The following is an 18,405-nucleotide window of genomic DNA, read 5'->3' on the forward strand; positions in this document are numbered from 1 at the left end:
TATTCAAACAAAAAATTTGCAGAAACATACATGTGCCACCGTTTCGCCGGCTGAAACGGCGGTAATGGGACCTACCGCCGGTGGTAGGTCTCCCATACCGCTTACCGCCCCCCTAATGGCCCGCCGTTTGAAATGGCGGAAGGGCGCCAGTTCTGCTGGATGAGCTCGCGGGGAGTCCCCTTATAAAAGGGGGCGCTTGGCCGCCCAGTCCTTGCGCGCGAGCCAGAGTAGACCGAGTGAGCCGGGGAGACCAAAGGGAGGAAGGGAAAGAAAGAAAGGGAGGGAGGGAGGAGGGGAGGGAAGATTGAAGCTTCGTTCATCGCTTTATTGGAGGTATTTTTTTTAATCTCCTAGTTTAGTTACTGTAGTGGGATTTTAGACATAGGAAAATGTAGCTTAGTCAATTTAGTGGATTTAGTTTAGGTATTTAGTTGACAATAAATTTAGTTTGTTGATTTATGTAGATTAAATTTAGATGAATATTATTTGCAATGCTAGGGTTAGATTTTGTTTAGGTATTGACAATGTAGTTGTTTTAGGGGTAGTTGTAATTATTAGATTCAGTTGTAATTATTGATTATTTTTGTGCTTGTCGCGTATATTGTTCGGGTAAATATCTATAATACAATTAGTTCGTAAGGTTGGTTTACTATTAAATAGTTGTTAGTGTTGATGATAGAATTAAATGATTCCACCGTTTATTGAAATGAAGATGTCGTTCTAGTTAACTTATTTAAGTTATTGAGAGTAATTTGGACTGCACGTTTCGTGTATATTGGCAGGGATGTCAAAAAGTTTATATTTCCAAGTGTTCTACGGTTCGAGGGAGGTTAGATATAGTCCAGAAGGGGTAGATTTGAGTGGATTTCAGTCTTTCTGCAAGTATTTACCAACAGCAAGAGAGAGGACTTGGGGGGCATATGCAGGTGGCTTTGTAAGGATTTCGGTCTATGAGGGCCTTAGTGAGAAGACGGCCTAACATAAAATTTTGAGAGCTGCTCCCGCTTGAAGGAACCCAGAGCTACCGGGCTTATGTAAATGCTTACACGAGGCGCGGTTTACCGCTCATATGGTATGTTCAAGTGTTCACGAAGGCTGGACCTAGCAGTCGATGGAAGAAAAAGTGGGAGGTGCTGAAGTTAAAGCTGAGGAACATGTGGAGAGTACTGATGGGTCAAATGAAGAAGTTGTTGATGATGGGGGCAGAAGAGGGAGATGCAGAGGATGATGTTATAGCCCGTGAGCCAAATGGGGAGGTTGATGAGGGAGAAGAAATTGTTGAGTTAGTTAAGCAGGTGGAGAGGGAAGGAGAGGAGGCCAATGGTGCTATGGATGATGACTCTTCGGATGAGGAAGATGCTTACCCTGTCCCATGGAACTGGTCAACTTATGACCATTCCGCCCTACAGGTCAATGTAGGGGAAAATATCCTTAGGTAGTACAGGGAGAATGAGGTTTGCGTGGGTACTTTGTACCCTAGTGGGGATGAGGTGAAGGTAGCTGCGAAGCGATGGTCGACTTTATCTTTGCAGTGTCAGTTTAGGGTGGTGAAGAGTAACCTGACGGTGTATGAGGTCTGTTGTGTGCGAAGCAATTGCCCGTTTAGAGTGCACGCATACAAGAGGAAGTGGAAGGATTACTAGGAGGTGACTAGAGTGGTTGAGCACCAATGCTTACTAGATGAATTGGAAGGAACACACCGCAACCTCACTGCTGATTTTGTGGATCAATACATGTATCCTCAGATAGTGGAGAATCCCAGCTTCGAGACCAAGTCGATTGTTTGTGCCATAGAGGAAAGTAGTAGTACATGATTAGCTACAACAAATCTTACTGAGCCAAACAGAAGGCGTTGGAGATGAAGTGGGGTACGTACGAAGCATCCTATGACAACCTCCCTATCCTGTTGCACACCATATGCCAGAGGAACCCAAGAAGCTTCTACGACCTGAAAGCCTATCCATGTGCTCAGTTTCCAGGCAAACAAGTCCTACATCGGTCATTCCTAGCCTTGGGTCCTTGCATTGAGGCTTTCCAGCGATGTGGACCAGTCATTTGTATTGATAGTACCTTTTTTACTAGAAGGTATAAAGGAATAATATTGACAACTATTGGCTCCAACGGCAACAATCAGGTGTTGCCACTTGCGATTATATTTGTGGAGGAGTCTGGAGATATGTTGTATTGGTTCCTGGAGAGGGCTTAAGAACATGATTGTGAAGGGCGTAGAGGGGGTTTGTCTCATTCATGATCAGCACAAAGGCATTCTACAAGCAATTGAAGACCTACAGAATGGAAGTCAGGAGCGTTTCAGGGTGGTGATATAGCCGGCCTTGAAGAGTAGGTGGTGCATGAGGCATATGGGTACAAACTTCCATAGGCAATTCAAGAACAAGACCCTTATGAAATTGTTCAAGCGGCTATGTAGCCAGAATCAGGAGAGGAAATTCAACCTGCTGTGGAAGAAACTTCACGACCTTACAAAGAAATAGTCCAAAGAACTAGGCAAGAGGTCGGTGAATAGCGAGGCCGACCGCCCTGTCTCTCTGGAGGACATCGGACTCGATGATCTGACTATCAGGCGAAGACGGGGAAGGTCCATTAAGAACTTCTCACAGTGGATTGAGCATGAGCTGAAGGAAGAGTGGGCATTACTCTTTGATGAGGGAGGTGCTCGGTGGGGTATAATGACTACAAACCTAGCTGAGGTTTACAACTGGGTCCTACGCGGTGTTCGGGGACCGCCCCTTGTTGGTATCGTGGAATTCTTCCTGTACCACATAATGAAGTACTTCAAGGAAAGGTACCAATTAGCTGATAACTCAATGCGCGACAATCACAGAATATATGGGTACAAGATGACAGAGTACATGGAGGAGGCGATTAAGAAGGCTCATAAGCATCGTGTAAATGAAGTGGGAGCCGTGGAACGTCGGTTCAAGGTCTTTTGTAGGGACAAAGGTCGAATGGGCGGGAGGTGCGAGAAGCACACACAGGAGTGCATCATCAGCAATGAAGGGTGTATTTGCTCTTGCCACAAGCTAAGGTTGCTGCACAGGCCTTGCAGCCATGTCATTGTTGCATGCATCAAGGCAGGGGGATTTCAACCTTGTTGGTTCATGCCGCACTATTTCCTGAAGGAAACTATATGGCACACTTGGAGCAATGAGGTTTATGGATATCATTTACTAGGAAACTTCATAAACAATCCAGGTAATGCCGCACGCTACATTCCTGACCCTGATCCAGAAATGTTCCAAGGGGTCGGGCGACGCAAGATCAGATGTATCCGGAACGACATGGATCAATCTGAAGTAGGTCCTGATGTTCGTCTCTGCTCCAAGTGCCATGAAGCCATCACACCTACAAGAACTACCCTGCAACGACATATGGAGGTGGGAGTAGCCAAGCAGGACCATCAAGCGGTGACAGAAATGCTGCAGTGCGTGGTCGGGGTCGTTGTGCACGTAGCAACAATGATGGGCTTCTGTGATACATGTGTTGTATGTTTGTGAACTCGTTTTGTTTTAAGTTTGTCAAGTCGTTGTGTTGTATGTTTGTGAACTCGTTGTGTTTTAAGTTTGTCAAGTAGTTGTGTTGTATGTTTGTGTACTTGTAATTTAGCCGAACCTTCATATATGTAATATAATATGTAATCTATGTTGTAGTAGTAAGACATTGTAAAATTTGCATATCGTGTACTATTTCATTAATGATTCCTTTGCAATATCTCATACGTAGTTTATTTTATTTCATTTACGTTTTGCCATAGTTATTATTTCGGGTGCGTACTTCATAGGTCGATTGACACCAGGTTCCAGAGGGGTACCAGACCCCTGAGTTGCTCGACCCTACCTTGGACGGCCTTCATAGGTCGTTCATGTTAGCCGTACGGGGTTTGAGGCTGGGCACGTTTTGGGCACGTACCCCGCTTTCGATGATGTCGATTGACACCCGTTGGATGCCGATTGACAGGACGGCCTTGGGTGCCTACAATAGGTTCCTAAGGGCCGTAAGTTGCTGTGGTGATCACACGGATGTCGTGCTTCCACCACAGGCTGCCTACCCCCGTTCGTCCTCTCTAACTCCTACTCACCAGGCTGATACGTCCTCTCAGCCACCCATTTGTCCGCCGTACCCCAGCCCCTATACTGCACCACAGGCACATGCACCCTCCTAGGTACCAGCGGCTGGGCCATCTTGGGAACCACCGGCACCACAACCGTGTTGGTATCCCCCCGCCGGCCCGTCCACTGTTCTGCAGTATGTGACCCCGACAGGTACATGATCATTATTTTGTCGTACACCATTGACGAAATGTTGTCCAATTCACCATACTAACTAATAATTTCTTAACACAACCCCGCAGATGTACGAAGTTTACAGTGGAGCGGGGTCATTTTCTGCTGCACCGGGCATAGAGCTACGCCACTTCGGTGTGTGATGAATACATGTTTTTTATTCCATTTTAAATATGCAACAAAACTAACAATACCATTTCCTTGGTTCGATTACAGGGCTCGCAGACCGCGGAGGGGCTTCGGAGGACTCCGTCGAGGAGGAGGGATAGAGGTCTAGAGTCCATGCATGGGTGGACGATCTTCTCAGATCCAACCCTGACATGATCGGTCCTTCGCAGTTGAGTGACGCCCCGGAGGCTCCTACACAGGACGGGACCCAGGATTTTCGCGACACCACCTGCGGCCGCAGCAGTACATCCGCCTCACGACGTTGCCCCACGGGAGCCCTTGACGTACGACCAGTACCAGACTAGAGCTACGCAGCGGGCAGCGAGGCGTGGTCGTGGTCGCGGTGAGCCTCGTTTCAAGCGAGGACGCATTTAGTGCGTAGGACCTCCTTTATCTTTTGTACGCCGGTGCAAGCTATCATGTGTACAATTCTATAGCGTACGATGTGTGTTCATCTACAGACTACTTTATCTAGGCCGGTGCATGCTACGATGTTATGCAGTGTGTGATGGATACATTTTGATAGCTAGGCCGGTACATGCTATGATGTCCATGCATGTCCTTTTCCATTTGCCATTATGAACATGGTCCATGGACCATCTCAGTAGTGTTCTATAGATGAGATGTTCAGCCAACGTTCAAAACCACTACTAACACCACCCAATCCGAATCCACCATTTGCAGTGAGGTTGCATCTCCCTCCAAGAAATGATGCCGTGGAGGCAAGAGCGAGATGGGGTTCCACCATGGAATGAGCTCCCCAAATGCCACTGCGGCTTCCGTGCGTGGTTGCAGGTATGCGAGGATAACAGACCCAGGCGGAAGAGGGGGTGTAGGTTCTTCAAGTGCCCCGACAATGAAGATAATTTCATGGTGAGTCCATCCGTTCATAAACATTTCACATACATTTTGTACATGTACCGGTTCCTTTAACTACAAAAGAATGAACATGCAGGCGTGCACATTAATGGAATGGATCGACGCCCTTTGGCCAAGGCAGCTGGAGACCAAAGCCCAATACTATGGAAGGATGGAAGCAGCTCAAGACACGGCATGTGCTGTTCGGCTCGAGGAAGAACGACGTGTCCGCCAACGAGAAATCCGTCTGAAGGGCAAGGTGGATCAACTCCAGAGACGGCGCGAGGAGTTAGGTGCGCGAGAGGCAACACTGAAACGGCAGGAGGAAGAGTTCGAAGCTCGTCAAGCGCAGCTCCTCGAGGAAGAAGAACGACAGAAAAAGATGAAGCAGCAGGAGGCAGAATCTTCCTCCAAAACATCGAGCAAGGGGAAACTTCCCCGCTTCACCCAGTATAACGTTACTTGTCCTCCACCGATTTACATTACCTAAGGCATTCTATCCTAGCAAAGGTGCTCTTTTAGGTTTGTCATGTTGGACGCCTTGGATGCCATTGAACTGTTACTTGTACTGTTCCTTGTACTGTTACAACATTTCATCTCCTTTTATCGAGTACTGAGATTCCACACTATTCCAATTACACTACTATGCGGTAACTATAGTATTGAAACAGTAGCTTCCACTGTCGACGTGACCCCTCACTGAAAAGCCTACACTCTACACTATTGACATGAACCCTTACTGAAAAGCTTACACTACACACCGTTGATGTGAACCCTCACTGAAAAGCCTACATTATAGATTTTTGACTTGAACCCTCACTGAAAAGGCTACGTTGTAGACTGCAAGGACCCTGAACGTGAAGCCTTCTCGGCCGGATGTGACTCCACACTTACACCTACGTCCATGCACCTGCAAAGGTTATATGTACCATTTCTCAGGATGATTTAACACGACGGCGTGCTGAGCACATGGGGCCGCAGCGCGTCTTCATCTCAGCACTCCTTATATAGAACCCCCCTCTTCCAAATCCTTCCAGCCCACTGAGCACGAGTAAAACTCCCATATCCTTCGACGCCACTGAGCACGGGTAAGAACTACGGCATCCGCAAGAGAGAGAGAGGTCGTGGGAGGAGGGAAAGAGGAGAGGGTGCTCTTATTCCAACCATCACTTGGCCAGATTTTTTTGGCCCAACAGAGTATGAGGCACCCCTCGATGAGTTCCCTCTGGAGGACAAGGCTAACTACGCCCCTCCAAACTGCCTTATGACGACCGTCAGGATGCGTGGTCAATGTGTTACCATAGTGTGGCTTATGCCGTCCAGCTCTATGACGGCTACGGTGATGTAAGTCGTTGTTTCTTTCGATGCCTGTATGGGTTGGTGAGTAAAGTTATTACTTCATTACTCTTCCTAAGCTTCTCATCCTTCAAACTAACATCACGTTCAGACCTATCTCGATGAAGGTAATTGTCGCTATGCCAAGTGGGTCGATCCACCACTTCCTGAGCTAACCCAGGAGTACATACACTACCTGAAATGCAAGATCTTTGACCTGTAGCGTAAGGTCAAGGATCTTCAGTCCGAAGTTGACGCGAATCCTTAGGCGGTTAACATCGCAGATAACTTGATTTGCAAAGATCCATGGTGCAAGTACCCCTACCACCACAATAGAGATGGCCCCCATCTCCGTCATCCTCTAGGGGTGCTGGCTACTATGAAGCTGGGCCGTCGCAGTCCTCATAGAGCCAGTTAGGAAGTAGACATGGCTCGTTCCCCAGCTATTTCAATTACCTAAGGAAGTGCAAGATCTTTGACCTGTAGCGTAAGGTCAAGGATCTTCAGTCTGAAGTTGACGCGAATCCTTGGGCAGTTGACATCGCAGATAACTTGATTTGCAAAGATCCATGGTGCAAGTGCCCCTACCACCACAACAAGGGATGGCCCCCCTCTCCGCCATCCTCTAGGGGTGCTGGCTACTATGAAGCTGGGCCGTCGCAGTCCTTGCAGAGCCAGTTCTACTAGGAAGTAGACATGGCTCGTTCCCCGGCTATTTCAATTACCTAAGGCATGTTGGGTTTAGCAACGACACTGGTTTAGGATAGCATCCGTGTCGCACATGCCACTGCAATGTATAATTAGTTGTTCACCCTAGAGTCATTTTTGTTCATATGTTCCGCAGGAATTTCATTTGTATCCGTTGTAATCTCGTTGGAAACAGCTATGTATCTAATGGACGGGAGTTAAATCATTTTCAATTATTTCGTTCAATCGCTCTACCTCTCTCAAATTATGAAGTTACAAATTGCAATGGAACTACATATTTTACTTTCAAAAATATCATAAAAAAATGAAAAAAATAATTAAAACAAAGTTATAGCCGGTTCAAACGGCTATAGGAAGTTATAGCCGTTTCAACCGGCTATAACATCCTGGACCCGGCTAAACCTGGCTAAACTATAACCTGCGAAACTACCGCCAGTTCAAACGGCGGTAGGCTCCCTTCCGCTAGTTCAAACGGCGTTAGGCTCCCTTCCGCCATTTCAAATGGCAGTAGGGCCCCCTCCACCGCGGCAGGCTCCCTTCCGCCAAACCAAACGGCGCAAATGGACCTACCGCCGTTTCAAACGGCGACATAGATCTATTTCTGCAAATTTTTGGTTCGAGTATTTATTTCTGCAAAATCATAAAAAAATATATAAAAAAATTCGTGGCATGCGCGCTGTGGAGTTGCTGTGCTGGTAAGCGGGGCCCGCGTGTCATTGACGGGAGGGAGATTTTTTTTTGAAAAACTTGTAGGAGCACTGCTACGTCATTTAAGAGGAGAAAGCATGCGAGTTCTTACATTCCCAATATTACATAAACAGTTATGGTCTCATACCCAACATAAGAAACAATAATCATGAGAACTCGGGGGTGCCACAAGCCATCTGTCGCACCCTGATCTCTGATCTGATTTCTTGCACCACCTGCACCGCTGCCATTGACTTGTTTTCAAAAATACGGCGGTTCCTTTCCTTCCGTATATTCCATGCACTGTACATCATCAAAGCCGTCTTGGTTTGTCTTGATGCAGACCCGTACTATGCTTGAACCATCTTCCCCTTGCTCCGTTCAGCACAACTGACGATGAGGCTGTAGCAAGCAGAATGCTTACCCAAGCTCTCCAGCGACATCGGAAGCCCATTTTCTCCAGAATTCCCATAAAAAAATCCCATCTTATTGAATTAAAAACTTTAGCGATGTCTAGCTTTAGGAACAGTGTGGGCTTGCCAGTTCTATGTAACTCTCTGATTATATTTTGTGTATATAGAAAATTATCTTGAATGCTTCTTCTCTTTATAAAGGCACTTTGTGCTCTGGACATGATCTGGTTCAGGTTACCTGCTAATCTGCTAGCCAACAGTTTTGACACAATCTTAGCTATACTGTGAGATAAGCTAATTGGCCTAAAGTCACCTATGTACTTGGCATCTCCTTTTTTCGGAATTAGAACCACATGAGCATTGTTCAGCAGGTTGAAATGCTGGTCGTGCTGACTGAAGAAATAATTGACTGCTGCCATCAGATCATTCTTTATCACCTCCCAGCTTGTCTTGTAGAATAGCCCAATAAACCGATCAGGGCAAGGCGCCTTCTCCGAAGCAATTTCCTGGATAATTGATTTCAGAGAAATCCTCTTCTAGATGATGGAGATTTTGTCTTGTAATACTTATTGCATCCCAGTCAATGGTGATATCTCTGCTGGGTGGTTGCCCAAAGCGAGAACTATAATGGTTATAAGTGTTGGCTTCCTTTTCCGCATGAGTATGCAGCAATCCTTCATCAGTTAATAGGTGCTGAATGAAATTTTTCCTCCTGCCATTTGCTTGCAGATAAAACAATTTAGCGTTTGCTTCTGCTGCTTTGACATTACAAATTCTTGACTGCTGCCTTGCTCTCAGCTTCTCTACTGCAGTTAGTCCCAAGTATCTGGCTTTCAGATCACGTTTCAGATTTATTTCCGATTGGCTGAGCTGCCTGTGCTCCTGTACCACGTCCAGTATCCAGATGAGCTGCTTAGCCGCACACAACAACAGCTTGTTATTGCCAATTCTTGATTACGCAATGCCTTAGCCGTGCGTTGTAATTTGATGTGCAGCCGCAGGAAGGGATTGAAAACAGTGATTGGTTGATATCCGTCAAGCCTTGGCCAGAAGGATTCTAAACGAAAGCCTTCTGCTTCTTGTGCCGCAACAAGGAACTTGGGACATAAAATTTGATGAATTAACTACGTGATGAACATAAATTTCACAATCTTTCAAGATACAAAAAATCAGATTAGAAACAAAACCACAAGAACTCTCAAATCAGCGGTTGGAGCTTCAATTCATGTTACACATTTTCGGGGAAAAAATCATATATGTTACGAGAAAGAAAGCCTGAAAGCAACAATTTCGAAATTTCTAATCTATTCATACCACTACGAACTCAGAGTCACTCTTCAGTATCCATCCATTCGTATACCAATCAAAAACAACCTATCTGAATTAGGCTCTTCTAACAGCAGGGACTTAATAATAAACAAACAACGCACATAAAAATCATTCATTGGCACAGAACCAACACACCTGTCGCAAACACTCTCACAAGAACTATGTTACAAACAATGCAATCGTCCATCCAGCACCACTTTGCATTCAAGCAGCAACTGATAAGCTTTACATAAATAACACAGATAAAACCATTCATTGGCACACCAATACAGCATTAACAATTAAATTTGTTGCAAGCGATCTCATGAAGAGGCAGTAAAAACAAATAGATATGCTAAAAATATTGTCAATCGTTCATCCATCACCGCTTGGAGTTGCTGTCATGAGTGCGAGCAGCAAACGATAAGCATAGCCTAACCTAAATACTGCCAGAGCAAGGGGTGTTCAAACGAACAATTGCGCATGTCATCATATCAAACTACAGCTGCCAGTGGTTTCAGATTAGGGAGGAGTTGGGTCTTCAGCCTTGGGACCGTGAAACTAGACGGGAGGAGCATGCAAGGGCCAAAGGGCGACACGGCAGCTTTATTAACTTGCAGCCTTGTGGAACAACACGGGGAACCCTGCATGCAGCGACAACATTTTCAGCACAAAATAGCTTCAGTTAAACCGGTGCTTATACATGGGATACACTTTAAGCACCTCTTTTACCAGGGCTACATGAGTAAAAAGAATCAAAGGCACAAAGAGTATATGTGACCATTAAAGAAATGCACAACAGCTCTTTGTTAAGACTAGAAAAAGACATCGAGCAAGGGATTGCCACATGTTCATGATAGATCTCTTATATCATTCTGAATCAGCTCAAGGCATTAAAATTACGAATTTGAAAACAACCAGCAAACTACTTGACAGTTCCTTTATGAGCCAAGAAATTGGAACAAAGAGAACACTACACTGAGTTTCAATCGATTTGTTTGTGTTCATTAGTCCATATATTTACAGGAACATGCACTTCACACAGAGGCACCAAGAATTAGGGCATTGAATAGGAAAAGGCCGTAGAATATCTGCTTGCGTTTCTATGCAGATGGCCTACCAAACTAGCCACTCATCCACTTCAGCCCACATGTTATGCCATATCCTTGTTTCTAGTCTAGTACTCGAGTTTGTGTGCGATGGTCCTTTGTGAGCATAGATATAATTCACATGTTGCTCACCTAAATTCCATCAATTTTATTGTTTGTCCATTTTTACAGAAGGATGCAACTCATGCAGCCTGCCAAGAATTAGGACATTGCATATTACGTACCCCGCTCGAAGCCTCGAACAGTGCATCTTTTACCAGAAGCTCATGGTTTCCTTTCTGATGTTACAAGCCACTGAAAAGCTTCTTAATTGTTGTTGCCCAAAAAAAAAAACCTTCAGCTGCAATAAGGGCTTGTGGAGTTGTGGTTAATAAAGGTGGTTCAGTGGTAAGTTAACAAATTGTTCTGCGATAATGATCAATACTACAAGAGCAATATACATAGCATATTTACGAGACGACAACAAAGCATTTTAGTCACAGGCAACCTGGGTAGGCTAAGATGAAACCGTACGTCGGTACGTGAGCCACCAACAAAAGGGAAAAACTAGTATCAAATATAAAAGTCATTAATAATGGTGATATTACTAGGGAATATAAAGCCTAGTAACATTATAGCAACATGCAATGCCAAGAATTATTGCAAAATTTGCGGGTAAAAACAGTAGATGAGTAGAAGATTAGCTTGCAATTACATGCAATACTGTCTATGCACATTAGCTACCAAACTAGCCTCTACGGATGCCCGCATATTCTAGCATATCCTTCTAGTACCTGAAATCTATGTGTGATGGCCTTTTATGAGCATCAATGACTGACATAGTGCTCACTTAAATTTCATCAACTTTACTGTTTGTCCATATTTACAGCAGGACGCAACTCATGCGGCCTACCAAGAATTAGGACATTGTAATTTAGGAGCTGGAAGTGTAACAATACCATATGTAAGTTATAATTTTACTCCGCAGAGCATGCTTGTTATATAATCATACCAGCAGCATGAGGTTACCTGTAAACTTAGAGTGAAATAAACTGTTCAAACTGGTAATTAAGAATGAAGAAATGTTTCCTGCTAGGTTCTACTAAGTTCTCACTAATCTCTTGTGAGTTAATGTGTGGTGGTCCCTTAGCTTTCAGCTTACTTAATAACCAACTTCAATTTTATGTTTGTTTTGTTAATGTCCTTCCACTAGTAGGAGAATGGTGTCCATCGCTGTCAGTCACTGCCACGCGTCCCATCCCAATCCTTCTCATCCAAGTCAAAGAAGCATTGACGTCATATATTGTGGAGAGCAAAGTGCATGCGTCAAAGGAAGTGAAAAGGCCATGAGACATACCACTAGTAGGACCAAAGAGTGAAGCCATAGTATGCTACATAGGCATCTCCTGAAGAACCCTCTAGCGGTGGAGGAGGTGGATAGGTGCCAAAGAAGATCCACATGCATCCATGCCCTGCTGGCTGCTGCTCCCAGGAGCAAAGATGTGCTCATACTGCTCATAGTATCCGGCCTGCTGAAACCCTATCAACATGGTCTCAAGTGGAGGTATCTCGGGCTCAACATGCTCAGGAGAGATAGGAGGAGGTGTCTCGAGGTTCATGGCAGCATGCATCTTCTTGATTGCATCTCTCCCCTTCTTGCTATTAATCCTCTGCTGCCTCAACTCAACATGTATGTCACGCTGAATCTTGCACATGCCGATGAAAAGGTTGAAAAGCCACCTTACGGGAGGAGGCTTTCCATGGGAGCGAGAAGAAGGTTCACTCGGCTGTCTACTGTGCATGTCCCGCTGAGAGGGCTGTGGTGCATGTGGCTGCTGATCATGCTGCTGTGCTGCATCCTGCTGCTCATCCTCCTGCTCATCATATCTACCAGATGAGGGAACAATGGGCTTCTTCGTAGGTAAAATCTTGAGAGGCTTATGCACCATGTCCGTAGGAAAACTCCTGCCAACCACCTTCTCAATGAGTCCCATGATGTAAGGACCATAACCACAAGCCTTGATGAGACTCTCAGAAATATCCTTGATCTCCTCCCAAAGAAAATCAGCAACACAAAAGCTTTCCCCACCGGGCCTCATCTCTAGCAAGCAAATCCTTAGCATAGAAAGATATGTCTGTGTTGTTATCATCTCTAGGTGTTAGGGTCTACCTAAACATACGGTTAAGAGTGGAATAGTAGGAATACAGACCCTTAACCTTGCCATAATCACCGGTGTGATCCTTGGGATACATGAACTTCAACTCACTCGCCGGCATAGAACTCTTCCTATGAATCTTGGGACGTCTAGCATCTGCCTTTCCATAGCCAAAGGTCTCAGCAAATTTTGTGTATGTGACACTATACAAGCACCCCTCGGTCCTCCAATACATCACCCTGTCACATCCTGCATCACCAAAGTAGAGAGTAGCAAAGAACTGTGCAATGATCTCAGTGTTCCAATCATGCTTATACCCCATGAGATCATATATCTTCCTTTGCTTGCACATACTGACAATTTCATTAAGAATAGGATCATTATACTCCTCCAGTGTGTTCCAATCAATGTACTGTGCAATAGTCACAACATGGGCCTTGGTCATGATGACACCAGCAGGTGCTCTCACATCCTCATCCAAATTCTCCTCCTCATCCTCAATTCCCTCTTCTTCCTCATCATCATTACTGTCTGCCTCTGCTGCATAAGCATCACGATGAGAAACATAGAAGTTTTCATCACTCTCTTGATCATCACTTGACTCATTCCTCTCCTCTTCACTCACAATCTCATCAGCATCTTTGCTCGCTGCCCTTTTGTTTCTGCGGGGTCTTAGTGTGCGCTCGCTGCCTGCTGTAGCTCTCCTTGAGCCACCTTGAGAAGAAGCCATGGCCGTTTTGTCTGCCTTTCTTTTCTTGGCCAATTCTTTTCCTCCCATCAAATCTGAGCCCCTTCCTGAGTAACAAGAGTGTATGACAGATGTAAGAATTCCTAGGAACAGAAAGATTCAATATGGAGCAAGATTTTGCACGGGATAGAATTCTTTGTGCTGTTCTGTCCAAAACCAGCTAAGCCAATTTTGGAAAGCGGCCAAGCCAGTTTGGCCCAGAACAACACAAACAGCTCATATTGAAACATGGCTTGAGTGAATTGAGATTATGGTTGAACATCCTAAGCAAGATTATGATCAAGATGGAAGTTCTGAACATCCCTACAACCATATAAGTGAACTACACGGCTTGGATTCTATGCTGCTTAAAGAAAAGTAAATACACACGATGAAAGTAACAACAATTGGTATATCAAATAGCTACATGGAGATGTAGTTAACAGATAAGGTGCCAAGTCCGCTCTAAAAACAGCGGGCGAGTTAAGCCAATGAAAGAGATCCAAATGATGGAGCAATCGATGGGAGACCAATGCCTAGAAGGTGGAAACATCACAGTTCTACTGCTACAAGAACCTATAATCGCCCCCATAGGAACAAAGCTTGCACCACGAAACTAGGGCCTCTCCTTGCCTGCGAGCTTCAGCATAGATCGAGCTCTTTGTCCCCAATAAGCACCGCGACCTGGGCATTCTCGGCCCTCTTCCTGCAATCTTCATCCCCACAGATCTGGAAAGGGTTAAAAAAAAATACTCCGTACTAGCCAGCGGCAGCAGCAGCGGTGGCGGCGGAGGGCCAGGCTTCCCCCAATCCTATCCCCTAGAAGGACCTCGAGACCGAGACGCCTGGATGGGGCCTAGCTGCCTACAAGATGCCATCGCGATCGCGGACGCCGCTGCGCTGGAACTCGAGCTCGCGCACATGATGGTAAGCGCCTGGCGGCTGGGATGGCCATTTTGGAGAGAGTTTATGGACAAAATGCTCAATACTGATTTGGCATGATGTTAATTTTAACAAATTTGGTTTCAGGGACACACAATCCTTAGTGGGATGGTATTACTTATGATTCGACCACGACTCAATGTAGAAATAAAGAATAACGATGCCTACGGTGGTATTTAGAATAGTTGCTATCTATAGATTTTAAAATAATTTTATAAAAAGGATAAACATCAACGTGGACAAAATATATACTGGCTAATTTTCAAATTGAGAAAATTACACATCAATATGCAGTGGCAGACCCAGCTTTTGTTCAAGACTAGGGCCAAGATTTAGTGACCAAAAGTGCCGCATAAATGACATGATATAGTGTAATAGCAAGCGTGCCATAAAGGGTCCAAATTGGTAAAGATGCTTGAATACATGTTTATTAGTCCTCTTCATTTTTTACTACCAATTGCAAATATGAAATTGCAGTACCAAATTTCAATTAATGTATTGAATTGAATGGAAACTGAGAGGCTCGGGAGATTAGGGAGAAGATTGAAGATAAACACCTGAGAGGCGGGTGGCGCAGTGGCGCCTGTGCCGGCCGCCGGCGCCCGGCGGTGGCTACCTCATTCCAGCCGGCGCAGCCGCGCGCGTGGCCAGGAGGAGCACCAGGCGCAGGCAGGCGACAGCACCAGGAGGCAGCGGGCTAGGGGCAACAGCTCCAGGCGGTGGCGGGTGGAGCACCAGGCGGCGGCGGGCGGCGGGATCCCCCACCCCCCTCGCGCAGGAGCAGTCTCGCGCCAGCGATTCACGAACAGAGACGGTCGCTGTCGGCCTGTGTGCTCTGCTGCTTGCCCTAGTCGGATGGATGGACTTTGAAGGCTGGAAATCTTGTTTTTGGGCCAAAAAATTGGGGGGGGGGGGGGGGGGGGGGGTGGGGTTAGAGCATATTGATCTTCCCTTTGATCACTCTACCGGGAATTCCCTTTCACAATTTCAGATTTTTGGGAGAGGTGCTGCAGCGGATCCCCTTTCCCCTTTCTTCTCTCCTGACACATGGTACCCTCATGTCAATGGGTAAAATGCTTTCTTCTTCCTCTCTCCCTTTCTCACTTCCTTCTCCCTTCTCCTGCGCCGGTGCTTGACTAGCAGCCGCGACGGCCTCCTGCGGCGCTGTGCAGCCATGGCCGAGCAGGCCATCTGAGCAAGGGCAGGGGTGGGCAGCGCCGGCTCGCGAGCGGGCGGACTCGCGCCCGGCGGCAGCAGCCCCGGCGGCCGTGCTCATCGGCTCGCGTGCGGGCAGTCTCGCACCCGGCGACGGCGGCCCCGGTGGGCGGCGTTGACCGGCTGTCCGACTCACGCGCGGGCAAACTTGCGCCCGGCGACCGCTCTCACCGGCATGCACACCCGACGGCGGCTGCCCCAGCGGGCGGGGTTGACCGGCTCACACGCGGGCCAGCGAGGTCGGAGGAGCGGCGTACGGATGGGCGGCGCCGCGTTGAAGATCCTGCGATCAAGAACTAGCGCGGGGTTGGAGATCGTGTGGCTAGGAGAGAATGAGAAGAAAGGGAGAAGGAAAGAGAGAGAGGTGGGAAATCCCCTTTGCAAAGAGAAGAGGGATAAAGGGATTCAGATAAAATAAAGGTGAAACGAAATCTGGACGAGATTTTTCTCCCTAAATTTTTTTTATGGTTCAAAAAAGGAAAGAAGGAAGGGAATCTGCTGAAGATGTTTTGAAAATGTTTTGAGTGAACTTCGCTAATAAATTTGGTTTCAGGGATACGTAATCCTTAGTGGGATGGTATTACTTATGATGCAACTATGTAAGACTCAGACTCCGTGCCAAACGACTCCGTTTCTTACGAAAATAGTTTTGGCTCTGACTTCATTGGTAAAGTGATTTTTTTTTCTCTGTGTTGTTGGAAAAATATTTGATAAAATAGCTTCTTCTTAGTTGGAAATAATATGTCAAATGTTCAAAGTAACCTTATCTTTCTTTTTTTTTCTTCTTTTAACTTCTTTCTCCCTCTTTTAATTTTCTTTTTTCCCTTTATTTCTGTTTTCTTCCCTTTCTTATTTCTGTTTCCATCCATCCTTAACTTCCTTTCCACTGCTCCCGCAAAATGCCGCCCCTCGCATCTCATCACTATGGCCGTCGCCCCCCCAGCTCCTCCGGCCCTACCTCCCCGACCCGCTCCTCCGGCTCGGCGCCCCTGCTTCCCCGGCCTCCCTCTCCTCCACCGAGCACCCGGCACCCCTTCCTCTCCTTCCTCCTAGCGACTGAGTGCCCGACGCCCCTACGGCCCTTCCTCCCCGCGTCGCCGCCGATGCGCCGGTGCGGCCGTGCCATCCCGCCGTGCTCCACCCTACCACCGGTCAGCTCAGCGCCCGGCGCTGCTCCGCCCGTGCAGCTACGTCGTCCGCCGCCGGTAAGCCCCAGTGGCAATCGCTTGCAATTTTCGCGAAAAGCAAGGGCACAGGCGTCTTTTACTTTCCATGGAAGGAGGAGAAGCCGGAGTGAGCCATTTTTTTTGCTTCCGTGCGCACAGATGAAAAACGAGGGCGGCTTCTTCGGCTTTTCGACAGAAGCCGTTTTGAATATCACCGTTTGGTAGGACTTCATGATAAGCAGTTCATGAGCCTACCAAAGGGCACCTCAATGTGGAAACAAAGAACTACAATGCCTACGGTGGTATTTAGAATAGTTGCTATCTCTATATTTTAAAATAATCTCTACCTTAATTATAATATTAAAGGATGTAAGGTTTCCTTTTTTTTTTGCTGTCATGATCATTTTGCAAAAAAGTTACTTTTTAAGTAATCAACTCGTAGTTTAAATTCTGAAGAGAAGGGAAGCTCGAGTGGAAAAAGGAGGGAAGTGAGGGGGTAAAGGGGAAAAAGCTTCTCCTTTCTTCAAAACAGAAGTCCGGCGACTCGAGATCGTCATGGTAGGCGATGGCGAGCGTGAGGTCGTCATGGTAGGCGATGGATAGTGTGAAGTTCTTGCCCACCCAGGCGTCAGCGTGCGCGTCAAACGCGGCGACGTAGGACCAGGCCTTAGAGCAGTACCCGTCACCGGAGGTGAATAGGGTCCTCCATAGAACACATGGTGGGCGTCCCGCATTGAGGGAGAGGTCGACCGTGGGACGAGGCGCTGCTGGGTGGAGAACGGAGGGCTTAGGACCGAGGAGAAGGCGGAGGAAGCGGCGGGGTAGAGGGTTGGTGGACACACCCAAGAGGAGGGTGACGGCGACCGCGAGAAGTGGCGGCGCCAGGAAGAGGAGAACACGGCGGTGGTTGTTGTTGGGTTTTGGGTCTGGTTGGGCTGTTTGGGTCGGTGGTGGACCTAGCATGGTGGCCGACTACGAATCTGGGTAGCGGCGAGCTTAATCGTCGTTGGCGGTGAGATAATCTAGAGATCACCCGGCGGCGAGACGCACCGAGGTGCGTGGGATGGTGGGAGTGAGAAGACAGAAGGGGGCATAATGGAATTAAGGTCCAAGTCTGGTTCTTGCTAATAAAAGCCTAAGGAAAGAGCTTAATTTGATTTGAGCTACTTTTCTCCTCCCGGGGCACGAAGAGGCGTACGGGGTGCTCGGCCATGACTGGCTCCGGCCGTGCAACGGCACGGTGGTGCAAAGGGTCTGCGCCCTGCTTGTCCGCTTATTTATATGCTTAAACTTAGCAGGTAGTTCAGCCTGACCTGGGGTTGCAGTCCGAGCG

The 18,405-nt window shown here is 46.9% G+C and overlaps 1 protein-coding gene, 1 long non-coding RNA gene and 2 other non-coding genes across 8 annotated transcripts; 1 reads left to right on the top strand and 3 right to left on the bottom strand.

Annotated features, from left to right (window-relative positions):
* Window positions 1–9,963: 9,963 nt before the first annotated feature.
* On the bottom strand, window positions 9,964–16,068 carry LOC117863765 (uncharacterized). 5 transcript variants are annotated; one of them, XM_072294872.1, is made up of 4 exons: window positions 15,249–16,068; window positions 12,224–13,817; window positions 11,112–11,227; window positions 9,964–10,422 (listed from the first exon to the last, which is right to left on the bottom strand). In XM_072294872.1, exon 2 carries the CDS (start codon window positions 13,798–13,800, stop codon window positions 13,033–13,035), a length of 768 nt encoding a protein of 255 aa, XP_072150973.1. In that variant the 5' UTR covers window positions 13,801–13,817; window positions 15,249–16,068; the 3' UTR covers window positions 9,964–10,422; window positions 11,112–11,227; window positions 12,224–13,032. The 5 variants fall into 5 exon arrangements, with proteins under 5 accessions (XP_072150973.1, XP_072150974.1, XP_072150972.1 ...); XM_072294873.1 differs by having other exon boundaries at window positions 11,112–11,239; XM_072294871.1 differs by having other exon boundaries at window positions 11,112–12,132.
* On the bottom strand, window positions 10,969–11,077 carry LOC117866021 (small nucleolar RNA snoR103). The gene has a single exon (XR_004642721.1). It is a non-coding gene; the product is annotated as a small nucleolar RNA snoR103 (small nucleolar RNA).
* On the bottom strand, window positions 11,668–11,774 carry LOC117866023 (small nucleolar RNA snoR103). The gene has a single exon (XR_004642723.1). It is a non-coding gene; the product is annotated as a small nucleolar RNA snoR103 (small nucleolar RNA).
* Window positions 16,069–16,357: 289 nt separating the features above from the next.
* LOC117863766 (uncharacterized) lies at window positions 16,358–17,462 on the top strand. The gene is made up of 2 exons (XR_004642295.2): window positions 16,358–17,111; window positions 17,232–17,462. It is a non-coding gene; the product is annotated as an uncharacterized lncRNA (long non-coding RNA).
* Window positions 17,463–18,405: the final 943 nt, after the last annotated feature.

This window comes from Setaria viridis, chromosome 7 (genome assembly GCF_005286985.2).
Source record: "Setaria viridis chromosome 7, Setaria_viridis_v4.0, whole genome shotgun sequence".
NCBI classification, from domain to species: Eukaryota; Viridiplantae; Streptophyta; class Magnoliopsida; order Poales; family Poaceae; genus Setaria; species Setaria viridis.